Source organism: Stenella coeruleoalba (assembly GCF_951394435.1).
Source record: "Stenella coeruleoalba genome assembly, chromosome: 11".
Lineage (NCBI taxonomy): Eukaryota > Metazoa > Chordata > Mammalia > Artiodactyla > Delphinidae > Stenella > Stenella coeruleoalba.
Window position 1 is genome coordinate 59,309,842 of NC_137157.1, and position 27,668 is coordinate 59,337,509.

Here is a 27,668-nt window from a genome sequence, read left to right on the forward strand (position 1 = left end):
GAGGACACAGTGGCTATTCACGAAGAGGCCCTTGCTGGGAACTGGAAAGGTCACCTCTCCCCCTTGTCCAAGACACCAAGGGGCCAGGGTAAACGACGAAAGCTGAGAAGTGAAGAACCTTCCTCAGACCCCACAGCCAGGCCTCTCCTGTCTACTGCTTTTGATTTTTCCGGGCAGTGGAGGGAGGAGAGGAGGGGAGGGGAGATTCACCCCTCTTTACTGAAGAAGTAGTGCGATGGAGAGAAAAAAGAACTTCAGAAGTGTAAGGTCCCCTTCTGCCACCCTTGCTGTGCACCTCAGGCAAGACCTCACCTCTCTGGGCCTCCATATATAACAGGATGAACACCGCACCAGGGTTTCATCAGCTTGAAGAGACAGTGCACGTGAAGATGCCCAGTGCACTTTCACCCGACAAACAACACACACAGCCAGGCCAGGTCTCCCTTCTTTATTGATCTCTGGCTATAGCAGGATTCTGGGAGACCAAGGGTGGGGGTGAGTCTCATGCGTCTCTGCCCCACTCAGGGTGGGGTAGGAGGGACAAGTGGCAGGTGGCAGGTCTAAGAGACCATGGATATGACTTCACAGGAACAGGGCCCACTGTACAAATGCATGGTTGGTACAAGAAAGGAGGAGGGCAGTCACCTGGACTTGGGCCCTTCCTGGGACAAAGCCGGGTGAGAGGAGCCTGAGGAGAGGAAGGGGCAGGGGCCTGGCTGGGCTCTCTCCAGAGGACATGAGAGCAGCAGTCCTGAGCCCCTGCCCGTCTGCCTTCCACCCGCCACTCCCCACTTGTCCTGGGGAGGGGCCTCTTGGGCCGGGGCTAGGAGGGGGACGGACCCTCTCTGTCAGCAACACAGGATTACTGGGTTACACCTCACCCTCCCCATGCGCCCTTGACCCCAACCCAGCTCTCCCCTCCTGTGCCCGTAGGATGTATCCTGAAGGTGCTTTGCTGGGGAGACTTCAAAGCACTGTACAGACATTGGTCGGATGGGAGCCTCCCAGCCCCAGGGGAGAGGAAGGAGGCAAAGGGTTCAGGACTCAGCCAGGGCAGATGACAAGCCCCAGGGGCCTAGACCAGTCCCGAGTCCTTGGCCACCCCAGGAAAGGCCTCCTCTCAGCCCCTGGTGGCAATGGCTCCTCTTCCCCCAGTCACCATTGCAGAATGGGAGAGAGGGAAGATTGCAGGGTCTGGGCTGGGGATGGGACTGAAGCAGTGCAGGTCTGGGGTAAAGAGGATGCCCCCCATTCCCAGGCCCTAGAAAGGTACCATGCCCTGAAGGAGCCCACTCCCCTACCCTCACATAGGGCTCTGAAAACCCCCAGCTTCCTATCCTATTCCAGCCCTTCCCAGGGGAGGAAAAGGGGGACCCAGACCTGCCAGCTAAGGTCTGGGGTGGGGGCTGAGGAAACCCCCAAAATGTATTGCTTAGAAACTTGGAGTCAAGAAGGATGCGGGAGGACCCAGGGGGCTGGCATCTCCAACCCTCCCCCGCAGGCCCTGGGAAGCCTCCAGGAAGCTCCCCTCCAGCCGACCATCTGGCCATAGGGAGAGTCCAGAGGCGGGGGGGGATGGACACAGTGACCACTGGGAGCCTGAAGTTCCCCAGTCTTGCCGCCGGGAGATTAAAGTGCGCCCCAATGGGTGTCGGGTGGGGACAGGCCCTTTCCCCAATCCCGCAATCTCTGGCATCTGTCCTTCGGGTGGGGTGTCTGTTCCTTGATGTCCATGCTCCCTTGGAGCAGATGGGGGAGCCAGTCCCGATGGGTGGTGCTGACGACATCGAACACTTTGGACTCGGTGAGGACCTGGGGGAAGAGGAGACACCTCGGTGCTCTGACCTCCTCCTTCATCTCCAGCCTGACTTACCTTCCTCGGGTCCCACCGGATCCCCACTCAGTCCCGCTTACAGTTGAGCAAAAAAGGCCCTGCAGAAGGAGCTCAGCCAGGGCGCGAGCGGGGCTGGATTGAAAGTCATGCCCAGCTGACCTCCCGGAGCCTTGGGCCCTGACTGCCGCCTCTCCCCAGGCCCTCACAAAGGAGCTGCTCAGCCCACTCCTCTCTTCCTGCAGGTGGGAGGACTCTGCTCTCCACTCAGGCCCCGCTCGAGTCTGTGTGCTCACTTCCTCCATATCCCTGCTGGGAAAGAGGGAAGGACCACCTTGCATCCACTGAACCCCAGAGAGGACCCTTCAAAGAGGGCTGTGGCACACCCCGCTGGCCCAGCTCCCTGCAGAACCTTAAGCCCCGCCCTGTCTGCCGCGACAGGCTCACCTGGGCCAGCCCCAGGCTAGTCCAGATTCCCGTTCTGGTTGTGTTCATCTTCGGCGGGGGAGGCTGGCGCCTCTTCCTCACAGGGGGACAGCTCGTCAATGGACATCTGGTTGGTGACGCCTGCAAAGGGGCAGGAAGGAAGCTGGGACCAGACCAAGCAGTATGTTTCCCCCAAACCCAAGGAATATGTGGAGACAAGTAAGGGATTCTCACACATCCCCCTTCCTTCCAGCTGAGCTACATCCAACCCACGCCTACCTGGGGAGAGCCTCTCCAACCTTGCTAAAAGGCACAGCCCTCAACTCCCACGTTAAGGAAGAGCTGCCCCAGCCGGGGCCACCAGGTCACCACATCCACAGGGGACCACTGACGGGCCGCAGTGTGCATGGGGTCCCTCAGGTCGTGGCCTGTGGCTGTCCCTATCCTCTCTCAGGTCCGCATTCTAGAACGGTCCAGGCCAGTCGGCCAGTCAGTCGTTCCTGTGATCTTACTGCAGCCTAGTCAGTTCCCTTTCCCAACTCAGGGAAGGAGTCAGACAAAGGGTTGCTTGAGGAAGGGCTTACGGGCTTAAGGAAAAGGGACCCGCTACTGCTACAGCAGCCACCCTCCCCGCAAGGCCTCGTCCTCCCAATGGACCCACCGCTTGCCGCCCGTTCCTTCCATTTCTGCTTGTTCTCCTGAATGTATTTGATCCAGGTAGAGCGGAAGCTGACCACGTCGGGGTTGGGGTCTCCCACTTCCACATCCAGAGAAGGCTGGCGCCACTGGAAGCTAAAAGCCGGACCCCAACATTGCGAGGTCAGGCCCTGCCCACCCCAGAGCCATCTTCACAGCCCTCGGAGTGGAGGGGGTAGAAGACCAGTAGGCTCAGGCACCCTCATCCTTGTCCTCTTTTCCCTCTGCTAGGTACCCGCAGTCCCCATCCCTCTCCACACCTTCCCTCCTCCTAGAAGGAAAATAAAAGCAGATTAGCAGAAAGGCAATAAAGACAGAGCTAATGGGAGAGATACAAATACGGTGGAGGGAACAGAGGTGCAGACCACACTCCCTGCCCCCCATCCTTCCGCCCCTGTGTGTGACTCGCAGTAGAGGGGCTCCCACTTTTGGAGTCGCCTGCTTCTCCACGCCCGCCTGTACCTTCTCCCTGGGAGTCAGTGCTCTCTGTGGGCCCCCGGCTGCTGCGGCCACCCTCACCTGGGCTGGGTTTTAGACTTGGAGTCTTCCTCCCCCATGGGCTGGACACTCTTCTCGGCCACATCAGTCAGCACAGAGAACGTGGGTTCCACGATGAAGTCAATGAAACCTGCAGTGCAGGGGTAACACAATGGAGCCATCTGACCTGGGGGCCCGGGCAGAGGATATGGCCGGCACAGCCGTGCCCCCGGCTGCACGTAAAACAGGGTCACCTGGGGCTGAAAAGTTCCCAGTGGGGGCAGCCTTTGCGATGATGTCTTTACGACCCCAGAGAACTCCACCCCAGGACCCCATGCTCTAGCACGGCGGGCTTGCTGCTACGGGAAGAATGGCTTTGAAGGAGGTGGACTTGGAGAGGTCCTGACCCGGCCCAGCCAGCATCCTTTAGCCTTCGCAACTCTCTCCTCCCTGCGGGAAGGGACACTCACCAATCTGGGACTGTGCCACGAGAGTGGAAGTGCGGTCACAGAGCGGAGAAAAGGGCAGGCCCAGCTCTGCCTCTTTGTCACCCTAGGGGAGCAGACAGGGCGGGGAAGCACCTCAGTCTACCAGATCAAGGTGCAGCTGGGGGTAGAAGGGGCTGCCGGGGGAGAAGAGGGATCTCTGTGCCTTGGACCTGGAAATGAGTGGCATGCAAATGCCACTGCCAGCGATTACTGTTAAGCTTTTCGGAGATGACATTATATCCCATGGGTTTGGGATCAGGTTGGCAGCTGCAGGCCACTGAATGAGGACTGGAGTAGGAACAGGGAACTTGGAGAACAATGGGGAGAGAAGGCCCCATGGGCGGGGGCGGGGGCAGGCAAAGAGGCCTCATACCTGGCGGAAGAATTCCTCCATGAGGGCCTTGGTCCAGCGGCTGTGAACCGACCACTGCTTGGTTGGGTGGCTGATGTCAGCAGCATGGAGCAGTAGAGACAGGGCCTTGGGCTTATCAATCCTGTTGGGGCAGATGGCAAGGGGACGGAGACTGATCTTCTAGGGGAAGGAAGCCTGGACCATTCCTAACTTCCCATCACAAGCCCTCTCTCAGATCAAACTTCAAACACCCCGTGAGGCTAGACACACACACACACACACACACACACACACACACACACACACACACACACACACTTACATATGTATAGGAAGCAGCCCAGGCTCTCAGAATCAAAGGGCCTGGGTTCGAATCCCCACATACCTATCACACACTAGCTGTGACAAAGAGTGAGTTACTTAAAATTTACATATTTCATTCTCCTCAATCCTAAGTGGAAATAATAACAGAATCTGCCACATAGAGTTGTTCTGAGAATTAAATGACATACAGCATATAAGTATTTAGAAGAGTGTCTGGCACCTAGTAAGTGCTCGGTAGATGTAATCTATAATAATAATTATTATTATTATTTCCCAACAATGACACGCTCTGACACTGCACACTCTCTCACACCCAGACACCATACAATTTTTATTTTTTTTTGTGGTACGCGGGCCTCTCACTGCTGCAGCCTCTCCTGTTGCGGAGCACAGGCTCCGGACGTGCAGGCTCAGCGGCCATGGCTCACGGGCCCAGCCACTCCGCGGCATGTAGGATCTTCCTGGACTGGGGCACGAACCCGTGTCCCCTGCATCGGCAGGCGGACTCTCAACCACTGCGCCACCAGGGAAGTCCGACACCATACAATTTTTAACACACACCTTCAGAGCACACAAACACAGTCTGTTCTCCCTTACATTTATATACTCCCACCCACTTTTAAGCAACATTAGATGTAATTATGGCATTTCTTCTGTGCTTTTTTTTTTTTTTAACCTCACATGACTCTCCCAGTAGCCCTATGAGAGTAGGAACTGGTGGCAAGCTATTGTGGAAGGAGGCATTACATTTTCACATTTCCCAGATACAGAAATGAGTCCAAAGAGTTGGAGTAAGCCTGACCTGAAGCTGCCCTGAGAACGCCCATCTCAGACCCCCAGCCCAAGCGCTCTCCAGTAGACGGGCTGCCTGGGCTGTACACATCACATAGACGAGATACACTCAGATTCCTGGAGCCAGGAGAGTTTCTATATCCGGGTAAAGACTTGTCACACCCTTTACCCATGCGGATGCCCCCCCCAATTCACACACACCTCACTCTGGCCTATGCCCAGCCACACCCCACCATATCTCACCTTTCCAGCTGCTGCAAGGCCGTCTTCATGGACTTCAATTGCTGGAAATGGCAGGACATGTCTGTGGCCAACACCATCTCGATGACCAGGGCCCGCAGCTCTCTGAAAGGACAGAACCCAAGTATTGATCAGCACTGCTAGGCAGGAGTTCCGGGAAGTGGGGAAAGAGGGTTGGGGTGAGGGGGTCCCTAGGGATGCCCACTCCTGGCTTCTGCTCACACAAACTCATCCTTGGTGAGGTTGATGAAAATGTTCATCTCGTCGTCCTGCATTATTCGGAAAACAGAGCTGATGTGGTGATTCTCCAGCACTGAGCGATCATTGTACAGGATGGCGCATTCTGACCTGCAAAGCCCAAGTCACCGTGTCCGGCCCTCTGCACGTCCACTCGGCCCCTCCTGCCCCTGCCACGTCCCCACCCCTCACTTGGTCTGGATGTGGAAGCTGTTGGTAGTGCCAGTGTGCTCATAGTCGTGGATGGCTGCAGCAAAGATGATGGCCAGGACCTCGATCTCCGACAGGCAGTGCTGGGAGAAAGAGACAGATGATGAGAGGGGGCGGACCCCCTGCCGGCCACTGCCCAAAGACCTCCACACACAGGCAGGACTGCTCAGCCCAGCCCTTCCATTCTTCGAGGCCAGCTCTTGGGCTAATGCAGCCACGTTTCTCAGCTCCCAGAATGGCCAAAGACCTTCCTCCATCCCAACCAGCAACATTCCCATCACATCCCGGCACACATCCCCAGCGCTGCCCATGAAGTTACGGTCCACCCAGGAATACTCTAGAGTGAGTAAGCCCAATCTGAATCTGTAAAGACTCTGGGATGCCAAAGGAGAGGAACCAAAGAGAGAAAAGAGGAAATGGGAGTAAAGTCTAGACTTCCCGGTTCTGCAGCCGTAAGACCCTGAGTCACAGAAGACTGATTTCCAGGGCACCTACCACCATCCCTGTGCGGAGCAAGAAGCAATGGACCGTCTGTGTAACATCAGCTGCATGGATCTGGTTATGGTAAGGGTTCTTGTACTTCCCATAACCTGTCTCCAAGGCATCCAGGAAAGTCATCAAAAACACAGTGGGAATCTGCAATAGGACGGAGGAAATCGAGATTTGTGGCGGATGTGCGGGAATGGCAGGCGGCCGAAGACGGAGGCCAGCAAGGCCCATTCTTTGGAAGGCAACAGGGCATAGGAGAGTGCTGGCTCTGCAGTCGGGTGAACCTGGGTTCACATCCTGCTCTACCACCTGCTGGCTGTGTGACCTTGTGCAAGTCACGTGCCTTCCTGTGCCTCAGATGCTTAACTGCAGAATGAAGATAATACCACCTACCTTGAATTTAATGAGATAAGCACAAGGCACTTAGTAAGTGTTCTCTAGAGAGTAGCTATAATTATTATTATTTCCCTGGAGATTTTTCAGAAGAGGAAGTCAAGTTTCCCTCCTACCTTCCAACCACTTTACCCCATCCCCAAGCCAATACCATGGAGAGGGGCTCAGAAGCAAACGAAAGAATAAGATGACCCGGAGAGGCCCCTCTAGCCAGATGTGGATCACCCCCTCCTCTGAGAAGCCTTTCCCCACCCTTCGACCACCACACACACACACACACCCAAGCACCAGGAACCAGAGGTCTGTCGGGCTGCGCGCGGGCTATTCAATCCTGTCTCAATCCTGTCTCGGTCTCTGCATGTGCCCTGGGGTACGTTTGCTTCCTTCAAAGGCCCAAGGTTCCCAGAGGGCGGGGCTGGTGTCTGTACCTGTCCCTAGATCTCTGAGGCTGCAAGGAGAGCGGGGTTCAGGACTTGAGGAAGCTTCTGTAGAGATGCGCAGTAGTGACGAGACAACAGAGGATGTGCCACTAGTCACTCGGACCCTAACGTCCCCCGCCCCAACCCCTGGAGGGCTGTGCCCCAAATTCAGGGAATTTTAAAGGACTGTTTCCACGACAACCGCCCTTGCTTTTGCGTTGCCATGGTGTCCCTGGAGGAAGGGAAGGGAAGGGGAGGAGCATGGGAGGGGCTGGGTACCCAGGAAGGGAATGTGGAGCTTGAAAAGGGCAGCTCCAAGGGGGTCTCTACTACTAGAGCAAGAAGGCTCCTCTCTCTCTAACTGCCTTGGAGCAAGGTGGGCTGGGGCGAGGCCAAACCCAACGTGATGCAGTTACTCTCGGAGTTCCCCGGAACCAGTCCTTCCGGGTGAGGAAGCACCTGTGGGAGAACTTGGTGTCTGGAGTAAGCCTGAGAACCAGTCTGGAGAAACACGAGCTGGGAAAAGTCTTAGGAAAAATAAGAGCCTGCTGTTCTCCGTCCTGGAGAGGGCAGGATTGGAAAGAAGAAGAAAACGCAACTGCAGAACAGGGCTCGGGGAGGCACTGAAGAAAATCTCAGCTGAGCATCTCAGGGACGTTCTGGAAACCCCTTGGGAGTTGTAAAGGGAGGAGTCAAAGGTCGAGGAAAGGCTCTCACACACCAATAGTCTGTTACAGTGAAGTGGAGGCACAGGTGGCCGGGTTACCTCCCAGAGCCCTCTGGGAGGGGCCCTCCAGCTGGACTCCTTTGACCCCCCGCCAAACCCCTCAGAACACACATGTTCTCCTCCACCCTAACGCCTCACCCAAGTGCTCGCCAAATATCCCCATGGCGACTCCTCAGCCCCCCTCACCCTCCACTTCCAAGTGTGGTTTTTCCACGTGCAAGTGATCTTTAACCGGCCCCTGTTCTCAAAAGACCCTCCCTCCTGGCACAGGATCTGAAGAGGACATTAATCCTGTACACTTCCTGGCCAGCCAAGCTGAACAGCAAATCGAGTTCACACCCTCCCTCCCCTCCTACAGCCCTACGTAGCCTTGGCCAAGAGCTGACCCTCTCCCTAAAATTCCTTGGACAGAGACTAGAGCTGGAGGGGGAGGGGAGGGAGAGGCCCCCCCGAAACAAGTGGAGAGACACTAGTCCTGCAGGGCACCAGCTGAGAGCTTCTGACCTCTAAGCCTCCAGCGTCCATGGACAGGGGCAGGAGGGCTGAAACAGGGAGCTGAACTTGCAGCCAGCCTGGAGAGGACAAGTTAGGGGACAGACCAATGGGCGAGAGTGCAGAATCCTAGGCTGGCCAGTTTCAGGGCTAGAATCTTCCCCTAGAAAGCAATACATGAAGCCAGAGGCTGGGACTGCAGCAAGTGAAGGAAAGGCTAGACTGGGGTGTGCAGGGGGCGACTTCCTTGACAGTGAGACGGAGCCAGGGAGCCTGTGGAATCTGCTGCTTGTTGGGACTCTTTGAGAACAGGGTGGTGGGAGTAGAGAATCCTACCCAGAGGCAGGGATAGGATGCTGCCCAACCTTAAAGCGGCTGATGAGGTTGTGCCGAGTCAGCAACTGAAAAACAATGGTCCTCAGTGCGTGGTCATCAGATGCCCGGTTCAAGGAGAAGACATCAAAGCACCAGAGATCCAGGTTCTGTGGAGAAACAAGGAACTAGGCAGGGAGACTCCCAAGGGGGACATCTCCTGCAGCAGCGAGGGCTGCAGGGAGACTTCAAGGAGGACTTCCCAATGATTACAGAGGCTTGGGAAGCAGGAAAACAAAGAAGTGGTAAATAGGCCTCTTTCTTCCCAGATATCATTCAGTAGGGGAGAGACAAGAAGTTAGGAGTGTGCCTCTTGAGTGGGGAAAAGTTGTTTTGAGGAATATGGAAACAACAGTTAAAAGGGAAGGCAAAATTCATCCCGTAAAGCGTCTGAAAGTCCCAAGGACTGTTCCACCCCCCTCCAAGCTTCTCCTCTTGCCTGAAACCCCTGGGATCACCTTGAGACAGTTGAGGACCACAGTGGAATAGGTGGGGCCCACAGAGGTGTACGTTCTCCGGAACATCCTGAGGGAGAAGAACGAAAAGGAGCCCAGGTGTGAGGTCTGGGAATGGGGTCGGATCAGGTGGGGCTGTGCGGATAGGCCGTGGGCATGTGGGGCTGGTGGTACAGTGGGGTCCTGGAAGACGAGGGTGGCTGGGAACGAGGGACACAGCTAGAGGTAGAAGCTGGCAGGGAGTGGGTGAGCTCACCGTTCCACGAAGATCCCAGCCTGCACCGCGTGCACGATGCTCCGGAACTTGGGCTTCTCCTCTGCTCGGCGGCCTTTGGCCCGGGCCTGCTGGGTGAAGGTGGAGGCCAGCCAGTCCCGCACCTCCGAAGGCACCGCGTCAGACCGCAGCTCCTGCAGCTCATCCTCCGTGTCCAAGATTTGCCTGAAGCCCCAGGAGGGGAGTCACAGAGGAAAGACGGCAGGTGCTTCCACAGCCTAGAGGCCCGGGCCCAGCCACACCTTGGAAACTCTCACACCAGCTCTCTCCCTTCTCTGACCCTCCCTTTCCTTTCTTTCGCTAAGTCTTTTTACTTCTGTTTCTCTATCTGATGTCTCCAATAATGAAACAGGTCACTATGCGAGGTAGTGAGCACCCCAACTTTGGAAGTATTCAAGCAGACAGTGGAATGGATACCACCCATCGAGGATGCTACAGGCCAGCAGCAGTGTCCTCCAGAAATAAAATGCAAGCCACGTATAAGTTACTTTCAATTGTCTAGTAGCCACATTCAAAGGTTAAAAAAACAGGTGAGATCCATTTTAATGATAACGTTTCTTTAACCTAATACACGCAAAGTACTATCATTCCAATGTGGAATCAATATAAAAATATTAATGAGATAGTTGACATTCTTTCAAAATCTTTTGAAATCCAGCATGTATTTTACATACACATACATCTCAATTCACACTTGCCATGTTTCAAGCCCCACAGCCATGTGTGACCAGTGGCTCCCATCCAGGGCGCGCAGGTCTGGAAGCCCTCCGCACTGGGAAGAAGGTTAGGACTAGATGAGCTTTAAGGTCCCTTCCAGCTCTGGAACAGTGTTCTCTTCTTGATGTCTGTGTTTGTCTCTGTCTCTGCGACTCTATGCCTGTACCTCTGCCGATATTTCTACCTATAGATCTATCTGCCCTCCCACCCCTCCTCCCTGCTCTGGCCGGGTCAGGCTCCTGTCTGACTCCCCGGCCCTCCCTGAATCACTGTGTCTGTCTGGTATCTTTCTCCTCTGTGTGTGAGTTTCTCCCCGCAGCCCCATGTCACCACTCTCACCGCGTCTCATTTATGTAGACGGCCTCCAGCAGGGAAGCTGTGTACTCCAGGTTTTGCTTCAGCTCCTCAATGTTTACCTCCCCATTCTCCAACTGCTTCACCATGTAGCGCAGCCTGTAGGGGCCCGGGTACAGATAACCTGCTTAGGTGCTGGACCTTGTCAAGAGAACAGGATACCTCTAATAGGATGCATTTTACAGAAACAGCCTCAGTCTTCCATAACCCATTAATCTTTCTAATAGAATAAAAGCAGCTGGGCTTCCCTGGTGGCAGAGTGGTTAAGAATCTGCCTGCCAATGCAGGGGGCACAGGTTCGATCCCTGGTCTGGGAAGATCCCACATGCCACGGAGTAGCTAAGCCCATGCGCCACAACTACTGAGCCTGCGCTCTAGAGCCTGCAAGCCACAACTACTGAAGCCTGTGCGTCTAGAGCCTGTGCTTCCCAACAAGAGAAGCCACGACAATGAGAAGCCCGCGCACCACAACAAAGACCCAACATAGCCAAAAATAAATAAGTAAATAAATAAATTTATTTTTTAAAAAAAAGCCCTGGTCCGGGAAGATCCCACATGCTGTGGAGCAACTAAGCCCATGCGCCACAACTACTGAGCCCGCGTGCCACAACTACTGAAGCCCGTGCACCTAGAGCCCACGCTCCGCAACAAGAGAAGCCACCACACTGAGAAGCCCACGCACCGCAACGAAGAGTAGCCCCCGCTCGCCGCAACTAGAGAAAACCCACGTGCAGCAACAAAGACCCAATGCAGCCAAAAATAAATGAACAAATTAATTAATTTTTAAAAAAAGAATTTAAAATATAACAGCAGCTAATGTTTTTCATCACAGGCCATTGCCACTGCCTTACTAAGTTTACCTAGCCCCCAAAGTTAAATCTCAGGCTCTTCCATGGTCCCCACCCTCTCTGACCTCTCAACGCCCCCCTTTTAGTCAGTGTTTCCTGAAAACTCTTGTTTAGAGTGCCCAGGGCCCAGCAGAATTAGGCAGGTACAAGCTCCCGGGGTGATGTTTTGGAGATGAGCTGTTTCATAGTCTGAATAACCAAGAGCTGAAACTGCTTATTTCCCCCTAAGAGAGGGCTTTGGGAGCCCTCAGCATTCTTTCATTATGTCTCTTGGTCTTGGCGGGGAGGGGGTACATGTCCACAGCCCCGCTGTCTCTGGCAGGGATGGCAAAGACACAGAACAAAGACCAATCTGAATTGGTCTTTCGCCTGGCCTCACTCCATCCCGGCAGAGCTAATCGATTATGATTCCAGAATCCATCAACCAGGACAAAGCAGGGTTAACCCCTGCCTCCCCAGTGCCACTCCAGAGAGAACCTCTGGCCAAGGGGGACTGTACCCATCCCCTACCTCTGCCCCGTGGCAGCTTCCCACAGAGCCAAAGTGGGGAGGGTGGGGTTGGAGGTCTCACTTACGGGATGCTTTGCCTGAAGGAACAATATTTTGCCCTCATGAATTCCGGGGGATTAACAGGGAGGCTTCTTAAAAGTCTGGTTTGTGACTGCCTGAGTCCAGCCCAGGCAGTCGCAAAGCAAACAGAGCTCTCTGACTTTAGATGGTGATTTTAAAGAAAGCGATGAAACATTCCCCTCTGGCTCCTTCCCCCAGTCCTGCCCCACCCCATCCCACCTAAAACCAAGATGGTGTGAAATGGTGGCCGGCACAGTTCCCCACTGAGAGGGGCTTCAGAATCCCAAGGTCACCCTATGAGTCAGGGAGGAGAAGAGAATGAGTCAGGGACTGGAGGCTGAAATTAGCATCGATTACCAGGGATGCCAGGGTGGGGGTGGGGGGGAGGGAGAACAATGGCATTCCTGAACAGAAGCAGCTCTAGAATCCCGGGCTCTCAGCAGCTTTGGAATAGGGGCGTTCAGAATAGCCAGCCCCAGGAAGCGTCACTGGCCAACTCTCACCTCAGGGACCAGCAGTCCTGGCCAAAGACAGGTCTGAATACAAATGGGGCAGAAGGGAAAGGGGAAAAATGGGTGGGGAAGGAAGCTGGAGGGTGGCACTGCAGCCTCCTCGGTGGGCTATCTTCAAATATCACTTCCAGCCTTCCTGCTGCACCATCTCCACGTGGAAAGAGTAGGTGGTTCCACAAGAAAGAGTCCGGGTTCAGTAAAGCTCAGCCCCAGCTCAGGCTTCATTAGGGAGGAGGAATAGAGGCTGACAACATAAAATGCTTTCCAGGGGGCTTCCCTGGTGGTGCAGTGGTTAAGAATCCGCCTGCCGATGCAGGGGACACGGGTTCGAGCCCCGGTCCGGGAAGATCCCACATGCCGCAGAGCAACTAAGCCCGTGCGCGCCCGTGCGCCACAACTACTGAGCCTGCACTCTAGAGCCCACGAGCCACAACTACTGAAGCCTACACACCTAGGGCCCGTGCTCTGCAACAAGAGAAGCCACTGCAATGAGAAGCCCACGCACCGCAACGAAGAGTAGCACCCCACCCCCCACTCGCCGCAACTAGAGAAAGCCCGCGCGCAGCAATGAAGACCCAACGCAGCCATAAATTAATTAATTAATTTTTTAAAAAAAGGCTTTCCAGTCAATGGGCTGGAAAGGAGCAACTGAGAACTGACCAGAGATCACAGAGGAAAGAGATACACTCTGCCATTGGGGCACACAGCTTCCCTCTCCTGGTCAGTCCCCATGGCCAGGGACCCTCAACTCTGGGGACACACAATCCAGGAAGAAAAAAAGGCCTCTGGTCCCATCTCTTCCCAATCCCAGCCCCAGTCTTCCATTTCGATCAGCCCCTTTTACAGCGGAAAACTCTGCCCACTAGGGGTCAATATGCCCACCACCAAAGTTCTTTCTTGAGCCACCTAGGGAAACCCACATCCCAGCACAAGCTCCCAAGTGAACAGCCAAGCCCATGGGTGCTCATTTGCATGTATTTGCATAATCTCTGACAATGCTGCCCGCTCTACATTTTAAAAAGGGCTTTCTCCTACATTATCTCCTTTTGTCTTCAAAATGGGCCTAGAGGGAGGGAGAGAGGGAGGAGGGAAGGCAGTGCTGCCCCTATTTCCAATGCAGAAACCCAAGCTCCCAGCACAACTCTGGGAGGCAGGACTCCTGGATGCAGACCTTTCACTTCCTGGCTCTGAGTCCCGGGCAAGTCACTAATTCTTCATCAGTGTCTATCAAAGTGTGGCCTGTAGACCACTGCACCTGAATCACCTGGGATACTTGTGAAAATTTTAGATTCTGGGCCTCACTGCACACCTACTGAACCAGAATTTCTGAAGTTTGGGTCCAGGGATCTGCATTTTTAACAAACATCCCAGATAATTCTCATTCACACTAAAGTTTGAGAACCTTTATTTTCAAGCTTCAATTCCTTCATCTGTTAAATAGTGAGGATAATAGTAAACCACCTGTTAATAAGAGGAGTAAATGAAAGAATGTATGTGAAAGGCCTGGCACATAAAACGAGGCTCTTTAAACATGAGTTGAATTGGAATTAACTGACCAGCATCATGCTGGCCCAGCTCACGCCTCACTCCCTTCAAGTCCAACAAGCACCTACCTGCCTTCTTGATCCCAAGTCCAGGTGGAGAAGAGTGAGCCTAGTTTGGATGGAGGCTGGTAATTAGGAAGCCCCCTAACAGAGGAAATGAGAGGATGATAATGACCGTGATCTCTCCTTTATAATTACAGACCTGACTTGAGCCTCACAGTCTCCTCATGGGGGAGGTTATAAGACGCGTCCGAGGTCACACAACTTGTCAATCTCACTCAGGTCGGCAAGCTTACAACTCACTCTACTGGAGCTTAACTGTGTCCCAAACACCAAAAGCGAGGCTGGACCCCACTGCGTCACAGCTCCTTCAGGGTCAGTCGTCCAGGCTTCCTGGGGTGATGGTGTCTGCAGACACCACCAGACCCCCAGGAAACTGGAGGTGTCTTGATGACACTGACAGTGACTTTTCTATCCTGGCTGCTGCGCCCAGAGCACACAGTACATGCTCGCTAAATGTTCATTAAACAATAAAAGGGAAAGGGAGCAGATTAATCAGGTCGGGGGCTATCTGCACTCCCAACTGAGATCTCAGGGCTTGGGAAGCAGAGTGCGGTTGTAGGCTGGCTTTCAACGCACCCCTCCCTCCAAGTTCCTCCCATCTCCACCTCTCGATGTTGTCCAGGAGCTCTTGTATAGCTCCTGTTGAAATCTGAACCCAACACGATCCAGATACCAGAAGGAGGCGGGGAGGGAGGAAAAGAAAGATTAAAGAATAAATTTGACAAATGGGGACCTGGACTCCGGCAGCTGGAAGGATCCCTCCTGAAGTTACATAATTCTCCCCACGTGTCTCCGCACGACACTTCCTGGCCTGGCGAAGCCTGGAAGCTTCCCAACAGTCCTTCCACTCCACTCCTAGCCCTGGTTCACCACCACCACTTCTTTCTCCTTTATCTTCAGTCCTCATACCACGACGGGAAAGCCTCAGGTCCTGACTGCTGGAGGCCCCAGTCTCTCTCAGCTCTGGGCAGCCAGCTGGAAAAGGGGGCTCTGAGCAGTAATAATCCCAACGCCCCAGAAGAGTGCAGCTTCTCCAGCCCCCATCGGATGATCTGACAATTTCCGAAGGCCCCTGCCACTACTTCCAGCACCCACACTCCCTGAAAGATCACTGTAAGTAGAGGGCTTAGGACAGGGCAGCCTCAAGCTAAGAGGCTGGGAATTGAGAGAAGAATCCTATTTCCCTCTGGAGGTTTTAAAACCAGATGAGGAGATACTGGAGGAGTATGAGGTCCTAAATGATGCTGGGGGTCAGGAAGGAGAGAAAGAGGGGAAACACTGCTAAGTCACCTGCCCCTGCTAACACACACACACACACACACAGAGCATATGGGGCTGTCAGGTCTTGATCCCTCCCCTCCACCAAACTAGACCCACAGCAGCCTGTCCCCCTCCTCCCCTCCCCCCTCCTCATCCCTGGCGCCTACCTGAGGATGGGGCCCTGGAGGTGGCGCCTCGGCACAGGAACAGGGCTTGCCATGGGAATCAAAGTTTCCTACTTCAAAGTATCAAAATGCTGCCCCCGGGCCCCCTGGGCCCCTGAGGGGAATGGCTCCCTCTTGGGCCCCTGACTTCCTCCTCCAGGTCTCAGCAAAAGTGACTGACCAGAGAGAATTTGGAGGAGGAGAACAGGAGGAGCCTGGCTGGAGGAAGGAGTGATGAGGGAGAGACCAGCCCACAGCAAGTGGGTGAGAGGCCGCAGGAAAAGTTTCACATTTGAATCAGACTGAAAACAAGAATCTGTTCTCAGAAGAATCCCAGAGAGGACAGAAATAGTACAGGCCAGCCCCTTGCTCTGAGGAGGTGGGGCTCCTCTTTGGGGAGAAGGAAAGGGTTAGCAGGAGGCTTAAGGGTGCAGGGACAGGGAACCATCCGGAATTTGTCCATGAGAGGAAGTCTGTAGTGAAGGGAAAGGGCCCTGCAAGACCCCTCAGCGAGGCTAAGGCAGATTCGGCTCCCTCCCAGGGTCTTTTTCCGGGGCCATTCTTCAAAATGAGCTTTAACCCACCTGAAAGTATGGAAGCAAGACCGGAAGAGAACTAGGAACTGCAGGAGAGGGGCTCGCTAAAGCTAGGGATCCGGGGATCCTTACCCAGAGATCCGCTCAACAGGGAGGGAAGCCCCCGCCCAAGTAGTGACTGAAAGTCAGAAGGACTTGCTCATCGAAACCGAGAGGCTGGGCAAGTTTCTTTAATACTCCCAGCCCCAGTTTCCTCATCTGTAAAACGGGGACTGGGGAATAACCGTGAATTAACTGGAGAGAGCTCAATCCAGCGCAGAGGGAGAAGGGAAGTGATGGGATAGCCTAGAAAGTGCCTGGGAACCAAGACCCCTCTTTCTCCTCCTGGCTCTGCTCTCGCTCAGGTTAGGAAGAAAAGAACCCGGCCTCTGCGGCGCGAAGTGCGCATACAGCTCCAGCCCGCCTCCGGATTGGCTGTGGGGTGACGTCACCAATACAAGTGCATTGGGGCCGCGATTGGTCAGCGGAGGGGCGAGGCGGGGCTAAGGAGGAGAGCCGGAGTGAAGCCAAACGCAGCGAGTGAAGAGAGTTCCGCTCGATTACAGTCTCTTTAATCTACGTCCTAGGGCTGGGGGTAACGTGGGGATGAGGATGACAGGAGAAAGAGAAAAGAAAGGAAACGGGCCAAGAGCCAGGATTTTGTGACGGGAAGTCTTGCTCCACCACCCCGCACACACCCCGCCTCGCACCCCTCCCCACCAAAAGCAGGGAGAAATCAAAATACCTTGTCACTGTGCCATAGCCTTGAAGGCTTATAAACAAATGAAGTTTGGGAAATTACTGGGACCAGCGGAAGCGGGCTTCAGCAGCAGCAAGAAGCAGCAATGCAGGCTAAATGTCTACAAAGTTGTGTTCTAGTGAACTCCTGGTAGCCATGCAGCGCGGCCGGTGCGCTAGATAGTGTTTTTAGAGAGAAAAAACTAGACCCAGAGTCAGAGACCTAGAACTGCCACCCAGAGGATGAGGGACAAGTTATTCAGCCTGCTCTGTAGACAAGCTCTCTTGGAGAGATACAGATGGGGTGGGAGTGGGGGCAGGTGGTACACCAGCAAACACCAACCCAAGCCAGCTCCCCTCCCTCACCCGACTCCAGGCCCAGCCCCCTGAGCCAAGTAGGCACTAACCTCAACCATCCTACGGAAAGGTAGAGATTTCTTAGACTAGAAAAGCTCTAGAGAGGATGTCTTGTCCATCCCTCTGCTCTCTTGCCCAGTAGAACCAAAGATTGTTGGACAAATAACGGCTTACCACATCACCCCACGTGCATACATGCTGCATCATCCCAGCGTGCACCCCGTACTTGCTCATCCCAGCCTATTATCAACGGTTCCTAATTAGAAAGGATATTGATCAACCACCATCCCTTCCTGGGAAAAAATTTTTTTCACACGTATCCACTCACCCACACATATATACACATGCCACACTCTACCTCTGTCTGAGCTAAGGAGACTGTTCCCTGGATGGGAGGCAGGGCATAGATGTGATGATCCCAGCATGAAGTTTCCTTCAGCCCTTAAATGTAGTTTTAAAATAGCAAGGAGCCCAACTATAATGCCTCCCTCCCTGGTCCATCCCCACCATTCCCCACCTGCACTGAAGAACAGGAGCTGGAATAGGGGATGAGCAAAGCATAGGAGCCTCTGCCTGTGGTCAGAGAAGAGGGGTGTGAGGGGGAGTGGGTGGAGGGGTGTTGGGGAAGGAATTACCCGGCTGATCTAAAGGCTCCAAAAATCTCAGAAATTGAAAAAAATCAAAGAAATCATCTAAATCCAATAGAAAAAGGATATGAATTAAAATCAGGAGATTTTGCCTGGACTTCAGCACTATGTGTGACCTTGGACAAGACACCCTGGGCTCCAGTTTCCTTGTCTGTAAAATGGGTAAGTACACGCTTCATAGAATTCTCACAAGGATCAAATGAGATCATATGAGAGCACCCTGGGAACTATAAAGTGATGCATAAATGCAAAAAATTACTATTTAGTTTTTATTTTAGTTAGTTCAGCAAGGTTCATTACAACTCCTCCATGAACAAAGTTCCCCGTGCCCACACTTGTACCCAGGGCCCCTGATGTGGAAAAGCCCAGTCTCCCCGCCACCACCATTCCAGATGTCTGGGTCTCCTCCCTGGCTCCTTATTCCAGGGACCAGGGAAGCAGCAGAAGCGGAAGCTGGGGACATGCACAGCATGGAGCTCCAGAGACTAGGAACAACCAGATCCCCACCTTACCCAAGTACTGCCGCTCCCCTCACTCCCCTGGCTTCCCACTGCTATACAGGCAGCCCCAGTTCTGGCAGCTGGCTGGGCACAGTGGCGGGGGTGGCTCCAGAGATAAAAATAGCCCCCCTGGTGACAGAGCTGGGGTGCCATCCCGGGAGGCGGCAAGCCTCAGGTTGACATGGCAGCGGTGGTGAGAGATCTCCAGGTACTGAACAGAGGAGCTGGATGGAGGGAGGGTCGAGGGAGAATTGAGCAGGGCTTGGGGAAAGCTGGTGGGTAGTGGGGGAAGGACAGGAGCCAGGAGGGTGGAGGGAGATGAGGGAGAGGGGCAGGAGGTATTAAGGGGGCAGGGAAGGAAAGAAAGGACACTTGAAAAGCGCTGCTGAAGAAGGTCTGGGAAACACTGAAGAAGAGGGGGAGTGGTCGGCTCACACCCCACGTGTGTCTGAAGGCAACTCCCCCCCTACGCCTCCTGACCAGAAGCCCTTTCTAACAGGTGTTCCTAGCAACAGCCCAGCACAGCTCAGATCCGCTGAGGCAGGGGTAATCTAAGCAGCTGGAGCCTCAGGCCAGACTAATAAGAACCCAGATACCCCAGCTGCCTGCCCAGCACACAAATGAATCCCGTCTCCCTCAGGCTTCAGCCCTTGAAAGAGGGAGGAAATAGGAGGGGTGGGCAAGAAGGTCAGGGGAAGGGTAGCCTGAGAGGAGGCTCCCAGGATCCCACCCAGGAGGACCCCGTCTCTGGCTCACTCGCTCACTCCTCTTCGCCATCCCTGCACTATTTAATTCTGCTCATTAACCTCCTGAGCACGGATCTCCCCACCGGGCCTCCAAACCACATCCCAACAGATGTTCCCAGCAGATTCCCTGCTTCCAGGGGACCTGACAGACATTGAAGGGCGCCTGGGTTGGGAGAGTGAGTTGGAAGCTTGGCAAGGTACTGACTGCCAGTGTGACGGGAGCAGCTCTAGATTGTGAATCAGCAGGATTTGAGTCTGGTCTCAGCCCTGCCCCCCACCTCACCAACTGTTTCTGGGCATCAGTCTCCCCCTCTGTAACACATTATGGTTCTCAGAGTCACTGCCTGGGTTGGAGGCACTAGGGAAGTAGGACGCCTGGGTCTCGAGTCCCTGGTTGGAGTTTATCTTTCTGACTGGTTCACTGCTTCCCCCAACTTAGCCCTAACCTGATGCTTTAAAGGAGGAGGGTGGCTTTCTTCTTTACCGTAGGAAGGTTACATTCTAACCTCCATGAAATTTCCAGGAAGTTCTCCTGCATATCTATCTTTAGTCCATCTTGCTGCAATGAAAACAACAGCATTTTCTTGGCATTTCAAAGAAGAACAGAAAGGAAGAGAATGGGCAGGACAAAGAAGTCTTTGGGGGTGAGTCTGGTGCAATTTGATTAATTACATTTCTTTCAGATTGGAATTTCTAAAGCTACTGCTTGTAGAGAGACGGTTGGAATTTAGGGAGCCCGATAATACTGTTGGCGTGTGTGCTCACTCAACCCAGGCCCCGAGAAGTTTCCAAACAAGGTGGGCGCAGAGGAGAGAACTAGGCGGATGGTGCCAAGTTAGATGATCAAGAGATCATAAACAGGGGAGCAGAGAAGCCAAGGAATAGGAAGGAAAGAAGCTTCTCTTGTCCCCAGGTCCTGTCTGCCAGAGAATCATTAAGTCCCCTGGAAGCCAAGCTCCCTTCCCAACCTAAATGGTGCCAACACCAGCTGGCAGGCTGATCCCGCTGCAGCCACTGTAATTATCTGCAAGTCTGACTACCCATTGCAGCTGCGGAATCAACTGACCTGGGGGCCTGGCTGGATCCAACAGTACCACCTGAGTACCCCCTTTCTAGCTTTTCTCCCAGCCCTGAGCCCCCAGGCCTCTCCCTGGATATGCCCTTTCTCCCCCAAGCCTGCTTCTCCACCAAAACCCCATCCCAGCTCCCTCAGTGGACCTCTGCCAGGTCTGGAATGCTGAAGCATATCCTAACCTGCTGTTTTCTTCCCAGAGAGGGAGAGGATGCCACTGGAACTGAGGGGAGGGGAGCAACTGCAGGACGGGGGGCATGGGAGACAGAGGGGCAAGAACACTGGCACTAGGGACCTTCCTGCAATGAATGGATCACAACTCGCTTTTCTCCTTTTCCCTTCTCAGTAGCCCTTCTTCCCCCTCAAGTCCCATCTTTGCCCCACTCACTGTTCCCAGGATTCTCCCCCAGTTCTCGCAGACCATTAAGTCTTCCTCCCTTAGGGGACAATCTCATTATATAACAACTGGGAGACCGGTCTCCCAGTGGTCTCACCTGCAGCCCACCTGCTGCCCTGGTTCTGTCCCCCTTTCTCTGCTGCTGTCCTGAAGAGAGTTGGAAAATAGCTACTCAACTTCCATACCTGCGAAAATCAGCCCCCTGAGATCCAAAGGCAATTACCTGGCTTCCTCCCCAGAGGAGCTGGGAGGATGAGGTCACTGAGATGGCAGAAGAAAGGCCTTGCAGAATACAGGAGTTGAGGCTGGACTCGTCAGGCGGCCCCAAAGGGCGCCTGCAGCCAACTTGCCCTGGACCATCACCGCAATCACCGCAACAACACCTGAGCCGGTGGGGGATGGGGGGTGGGGGGGTCCTGGCTCCTGACCAAGAGAGGGCGGAAGAGGGACAAGAGAGGAGAGCAAAACAGAGCCCAGCAGAGAAAGAGAAACCAGAAAGAGATGGGAACAAAGGAGGGAAGGGGCAGAGGAAAGGCTGCAGGAAGAATCAAAGAAGAGGAAAGCAGAGGGAGCAGAGAAGCTGCAAACAAATCCTCGATGATCCCCGTAAAGACCCAGAAAAGAGGGAAAGATCTGTTTCAAGGTTCCCGGCTCCTCCATCCCAGTCTGATGGGAATAGCCAGAAAAATGAAGAGGAGGAGATGAGACACAACCCCTCACTGCATTGACTTCAGGAGCTCCCTGGACTGGGGGCGGGTGGAAAGGGTCTAGAGACAGCCAAGCTTCCTGAGTCTGTCACCTGGCCTTCCAGTCCCATAGCATCATCCCCAACCTACTTCACCCTCCTCCTGGCAAAAGTGCTAAGTGGCAACCTCAAACGTGGGATCTCCTCTGCCTTTTTTAACGGGCCTCCTGGGGCTCCCAGGCAAGCAGAGTGCTTTTGGGTTCTAAGGGACTTTAGAGATTCTCTAGAATAGGGTGTGTCATACCTGGTCATATCACCCCCAGGCCTACAGACTTAGGATAAATGCCAGAGGGGAATTCCTCCAATGCTCAGGAACTCACCAACGCAGTCCCTAGGCTGCCCACACCCACCAAAACTTAAAATTGCTCCATCCACTTCTAGTTTGACCCAATCAGAAAGAGATGACAAGGAGTAAGTTTCTCTCTTTTCTTTTGACCTCAGGGGCCCACACCCTTTGTGGGACGGCCCTCTTCCCATCCCACCCAGCCTTCTATTCTCTAAGCTCAGTCACCTGCCTCACCCCCTCCAGACAACCACTCATCAGCAAGACTCTTCCAAATCAGGTCCCAGACACCAGGACTCTGAACCTATTAAGTCATTCATATTCCTGCCTCTTGAGTCTTTATTTTCTCCCCATCCAAGCCAATGGCCACCCATTTATTCCCATTCTGCTGCCTTTTCACACAGCAAGCGCTCCCATGCTGAAAGAACTTCAGACTTTATCATTTAACAGCCACTTTCATATGGACGCTACCAAATAAAGAACAGAGACGCAGAGATTATACGACTTCAAGGTCATGCAGCTAATACTTGGCAGAGTGGAAACAAGAACTCGAGCTCAAGTCTCCCAATATTCCCTCTGCTCTTCCACTGCCACCACTCCGGTCCCCGGTCCCCTCCAGCCACCTGTTCTGACCAGAGGTTTGTGAAGTTCTCCCCTTGGTCTAAATTTGAGTTCCCGTATCTCTGCACCTCTCCTTCACCTTACTGCAGGTGTTTTCCACCCTCTACCATCGAGGGATGCCTCATTCAAGACAAAGCTGGTGGGGGCAATAGCTGCCTCATTCAAGACAATAGAGGGGGATATAAAACCCAGGGAGGAGAGATTCCCTTTGCCATGGTTGAATATAAAGGAAGAAGGGCCAATCCAGGGAGGAAGGCACTAAAAATCATTCCCGCCAAGGCCTGGGAGAAATGATGCTCCTTTTTCTCCAGAGGTCCAGGGAGCCAGTTTATCCTGCAGTCTTCATGGCAGCTCCACAGCCATATGCAGAGAAAGGACAGCAGCACAGTTTTCAAAACAGAGCCACAGAAGATCAGTCCATGGGTCATATATAAAATGAAGACAAAAGGTGGGATAAATCAGTGAGGCACCCAGTCCAGTCCCTGGGCTGCTTCCTCCTGTGCATTTGATCTCCCCAGAATTGTCCAAAATGTGGGTGTGTCACAGATACATACACCAGATCACACATACATATTATCCCATTACCTATACACACACTCACGTACATCATCTCATTCATACATAGGACAATTTCAGGTGTTCAGGTAAGCGCGTGTTTATTATCCCAACATATTTATTACCACACATGCCATTTAGAAACATAAAAACAGACATCGTCATGGAGCTCACACTCCACCAAATGTCCTTGTCACTCACATCAACCTTTACCCAGATTCATATGTATACACGTCAGGCATTCACAATTTCATCCTGATACATCTCGTTCATATATCCAGATTGTTTCTGTATCCTCTCTGTAACTCCTTCAGTTCCAGACTCTGGTCTGAGGTCCTCAAAAGAGAGGACCAGGGCTCCCATGGTGGCAGAGTGGTTGAGAGTCCGCCTGCCAATGCAGGGGACACGGGTTCCAGCCCTGGTCCGGGAGGATCCCACATGCCGCGGAGCAACTAAGCCCGCGTGCCACGACTACTGAGCCTGCATGCCACAACTGCTGAAGCCCACGTGCCTACAGCCTGTGCTCTGCAACAAGAGAGGCCGCCGCAATGAGAAGCCCACACGCCGCAACTAGAGAAGGCCCGCGCGCAGCAACGAAGACCCAACGCAGCCAAAAATAAATAAATAAAATAAACAAAAAAAAAAAAGAGAGGACCACACTTTTTGAACATCACCCTCCAAAAGCAACAACAAAAACAACCTCTCCCTTTCTTCCATCCCCATGCCTACTCCCCTCACCCACTACACACAGGAACACACGCAACACACAATCAGAGACAGAACTGGGCTCTGTGACATATACAGGTATATTCATTAACTCATTTGTTCGTTCCTTTATTTAAGAGCAATTTTTGAGTGCCTATTATGTTCTGGGTCCCACACTGACTCTGATGAAACAAAGATGGGCAAAAATAATCCCCAGCTGGGTCTTTGCTCCAGGTCCCCTGAAATGACCTTGAACCACAGCTTAGGACATTGGGTCTAGACCATGGGAGCCTGAGTGTACACCATGTGGAGAAAGGAGAATAGAAAGGGATTGTGTCTATACTATCCCAAGGAAGAGGGAAGTTCTGTCTGTAAAATTCCAGGAGGAACTGGAGCAGAGAGAAGAGAGTGATGTTGTACTATCCTGGGAGAGGGAGAGAGAGAAATCATATATGTGCTTTTCCTGTGTAGGTAACCCCCCCAAAGGAAAATGTGAGGCAGATGCCAGAATGGTTGAATTTTACCACTTGGATGGGTGTGGCAAAACAAGGAGCAGGAGGCCTTCTCTACTCTCCACTCCATCTGTTGGAGTTGATCCATATTACAAGCTCCGCAGAATCAGGGACTGAGTCCATTTTGTCCACCACTATATGCCCAGCATCCAGCACATCACCTGCCCCACAGGGGGCACTCAATTAATAATTGTTAAATGAATGAATGAGCTAAGGATGGCAAACCAATCTCTGCTCATAGCTTTTCTTGTTTCACAAAAGACACCAAAAACCCTTTCAACTTCTACTGGCCCTTCCCCACACTCCTCAAGGCCCTCTGGTCTCAGAGAAGGGTGGGTAGGCAAGTCCAGTCCTCCATCTTAAGGTTAGAGATGCTGAAACTCACCTGGCCAACCCATCATCCCTGAAATGCCTGTCTCAGCCCCTCTCAAGCCTCAGCCTATAAGTCTGCTTAGGTAGGAAAATCTTCCTGCTAGGTAGAGGTGAAATCCCACACTTAGAGTCTCTCCAGCTAATATGCTCCAGATTCTGAATTTAGCTTTGGCAGAGTGCTAGTACGGGAAGCAGAATTCCTGGATGGATGCCCTTCCCAAGAAGAAATTGCCCTGGACAATTATATTCCTATGGGCTTTTTTAACCAGAGGAAAAAAACACCAGGCCCAGGTTCCCGAAAGAGAATCTTGATGTCCCAGATTAGAAATTAAAAGGGTCGTGGGGGGGGGGGGAGCTAGGATATGTTGAGCATGGGAATCTATATACTCCATCTGTCTTCATTTCTGTTCAGTATCTAGTCCTGAGATAATCACATCCATCTACCTATTTCCAGACTAAATAGCCCCTTCCCACCCAGGCCTATTTGGGGACAGTGGTGACTGGGGGTGAGGGTGAGGTTCTATTTCCATTTAAAGGAAGAAATGCCCTCTTTGCTCACCTCTTCAGAAACCACTCGACCCTGAGAGTTGTTTCCCTCTCCTACCAAGCAAAAGTCCTAAATCCTTTTATTTCCCTTCATCTGATTGGCAAAGCACACACCCCTGCCCAATATTCAAACAGGGCCAAATCTAGTAAGCTATCAACTTGGGATCTAACTTGATATCAAGACTTGCCTCTGCTTTGAAAAAGTGAGACTGGGAATCTATTCCTGGTAATTAACATTGAGGAGATGGTACTTTTCTGGGTACGTTATTACATGTAGCTAGCACTCTCAAGGACCAGATTGCTGGAGTGAGTGAAAACCGGAACAGTCTCATCAATAAGATTAATGATTCTTGTCCACAGTGATCTCCTGTAAGGACATCTCAGCCAACACACTCCGTAGGGGCAGCTGCCTCCACTCTCTTCTTTCCCTGGGTTTCAGTGCCTCCTTGTGAGGCTCCTCTTCTCTTGCCATTGACCACTTCTCACACTAAAGGAAGAAATAGCAATTTGCTTCCAGAAAAGACCTGTGGTTAGCAAGGTGTGGGAGAGAGTGAAATGGTAGAACCTGCTCATTTGCAGCGTCCCTTACCTGGAACGGAGGCGAGGGAAGTACAGGATGAACCACTAGTGCTGTGGGGAAGCATCCTGGGACACCTTGAATTCTGCCACTTATAGACCCTGTGGGCCCTTCTTTACCTTTTGACCACTTCCCTACCTACCCTTCTTCCCAGCTTAGTTCCTGTTAACAGAGCAGTGTTTTCTGTCAAGAATCACCCAGTGTTCCTCCCAACAAAAACCAGTTCAATCCGGTTTTCCATTTCTTCATCCCAGAACCTCATTCCAAGGCTGCACTTCATGGAGCCCGCAAATTGCATTTGGTCAGAGACAGCAAAGGAGGGGACCGGGAAGCATATTTGGATTCCACTACGGCACGTTTGTTGCCCACTATGCCTCCATTCTCCCTAAGGCCTCTCTAAGCAGCTAGTGTGTAAATCAGACCCACGGGCCCAATATAAAGGCGTCATCTTATCACCACAGGTGAAGGCTTTTTAAAAAACACAATCATAAACATCTATCCATATTCTACCCCCATCTCTCCCTCTGCCAGAGCCCAGAAATGAAAAGCTTCAGTGCTCACCATTGAGAATGCTGGTGAGGACCTGGGTTTGGAGGCTGTGTTTCCTGTATTTCCTCACCAAACATCTGCAGCCTCTTTCCTAGGGCCATGGAAAGTCTTAGCAGGGAGAGGAGCACTTCCCTAGCTCTGGTTAAGAATCAACAGACTGCGGAGATTACCCGATGGCCGCTGACAGGGAGCTAAACATGATGCATGGCTTGTCTTTGACTCAATCCTCTCCTTCTCTGATGAGCAGGAAGAAAAGTTCCTTTCCTTCCCTGGAACTGGAGTATGGGACACCGGAGTCCACCCCTTTCCCATTTATTCCTCCCCACATGCCCTCTTCCTGCAACAATAAGAAAAGATGCCTAAATGTGCTTGGAGATCCTTGGGAGACGCTACAGCAGCAAAAAGGCTTTGACAGTTACCTTGCCCCTGTCAACAAATCTCTCTTCACCACCACCCCGGCTCCCAGGTAGGGGCTCCACCCCCCCTCCTCCAGATCGCAGGTAGGGGTTCCACCTCTTCTCTAGATCCCAGATGGGTCCCCCATTATTAATAGGCAGAGAGGTGAGCAGCTCAGGTATGGGGTGCCCCGCCCCGGTCCATCCCCTCCCTCCCCCCCACCCCCCACCCCCGTTGGATGCAGGAGGCGGAAACCACCAATCCCAGTCGAGATACATATGGCCCACAGGTTAGCACAAGTATCCCCAGGCAGTAGAGCTGCATCTGTGTGCAATCACTCTACACACACCTCTGTGACCCTGGGACAGTCATGCACACACATGTGATGTGTCTCACATCTGCACACCCCTGCACATGGATACGTGTGAATCAGCCTGGCACCTCCCGAATGCTGCCCGTCCGCGGCCCTGCCACACCGCAAATATTGTGCCGCCTCTCTGCGCTGCATGTGTCACCCGGGGGGTCCGCAGGCACATCGTTAGCTCTGCAACTCCTAAACCCGCTCCAACCGGCCGGCTTGCTCCGCACATGCCTATGCCTTGCACATGTCGTCTGGCCACGCGTGTCAGGGCAGCTTATTTCCTCTCACCTGCCAACATGTGTGCCCGAGAGAATCCACCGGCCCGGCTCCGGCTATCCCCCACCTTTCCAGGCTCCCTAAGATCCCTTCCCCCAACTCCCCTGCCCGGGGACTCACAGAGACCGAAGCTTAATCCACATCTTCTTGCTGGGGGCTGACTTCAGCTCCAGGGCCGACGGGCAATCCGACTGCAGCATCTCGGGAGGGCTGCGGGGGGACAGCTCCATGCTCAGCCTCTGTCTACGGAACAGAGGGGGAGGAGACAGCCCCGCGGCTCAGCCTCAGCCGCTAGCCGGGAGACCCGCGCCCTCCATCCCAGCCCCTTCCCACCTGCGGCTGGCGGGGACCAGCCAGGCCGATGTCTCTAGGCTCGGCCCAAGCTGGCAGAGCTGCAGTTCCTGAGGCTCCT

General features: G+C 53.3%; 1 protein-coding gene across 6 annotated transcripts; it reads right to left on the minus strand.

The window, feature by feature from the left end:
• Positions 1-81: 81 nt before the first annotated feature.
• PDE1B (phosphodiesterase 1B) lies at positions 82-27,668 on the minus strand. Of its 6 annotated transcripts, XM_079936938.1 has the most exons (16): positions 27,590-27,668; positions 27,377-27,499; positions 10,751-10,864; positions 9,677-9,859; positions 9,424-9,490; positions 8,959-9,075; positions 6,569-6,709; positions 6,056-6,156; positions 5,849-5,974; positions 5,630-5,731; positions 4,292-4,412; positions 3,901-3,982; positions 3,473-3,581; positions 2,919-3,049; positions 2,279-2,398; positions 82-1,812 (listed from the first exon to the last, which is right to left on the minus strand). In XM_079936938.1, exons 2-15 carry the CDS (start codon positions 27,484-27,486, stop codon positions 2,295-2,297), a joined length of 1,608 nt encoding a protein of 535 aa, XP_079793064.1. In that variant the 5' UTR covers positions 27,487-27,499; positions 27,590-27,668; the 3' UTR covers positions 82-1,812; positions 2,279-2,294. The 6 variants fall into 6 exon arrangements, with proteins under 6 accessions (XP_079793064.1, XP_079793062.1, XP_079793063.1 ...); XM_079936936.1 differs by lacking the exon at positions 27,590-27,668 and having other exon boundaries at positions 10,751-10,906; positions 27,377-27,441; XM_079936937.1 differs by lacking the exons at positions 27,377-27,499; positions 27,590-27,668 and adding an exon at positions 16,311-17,317.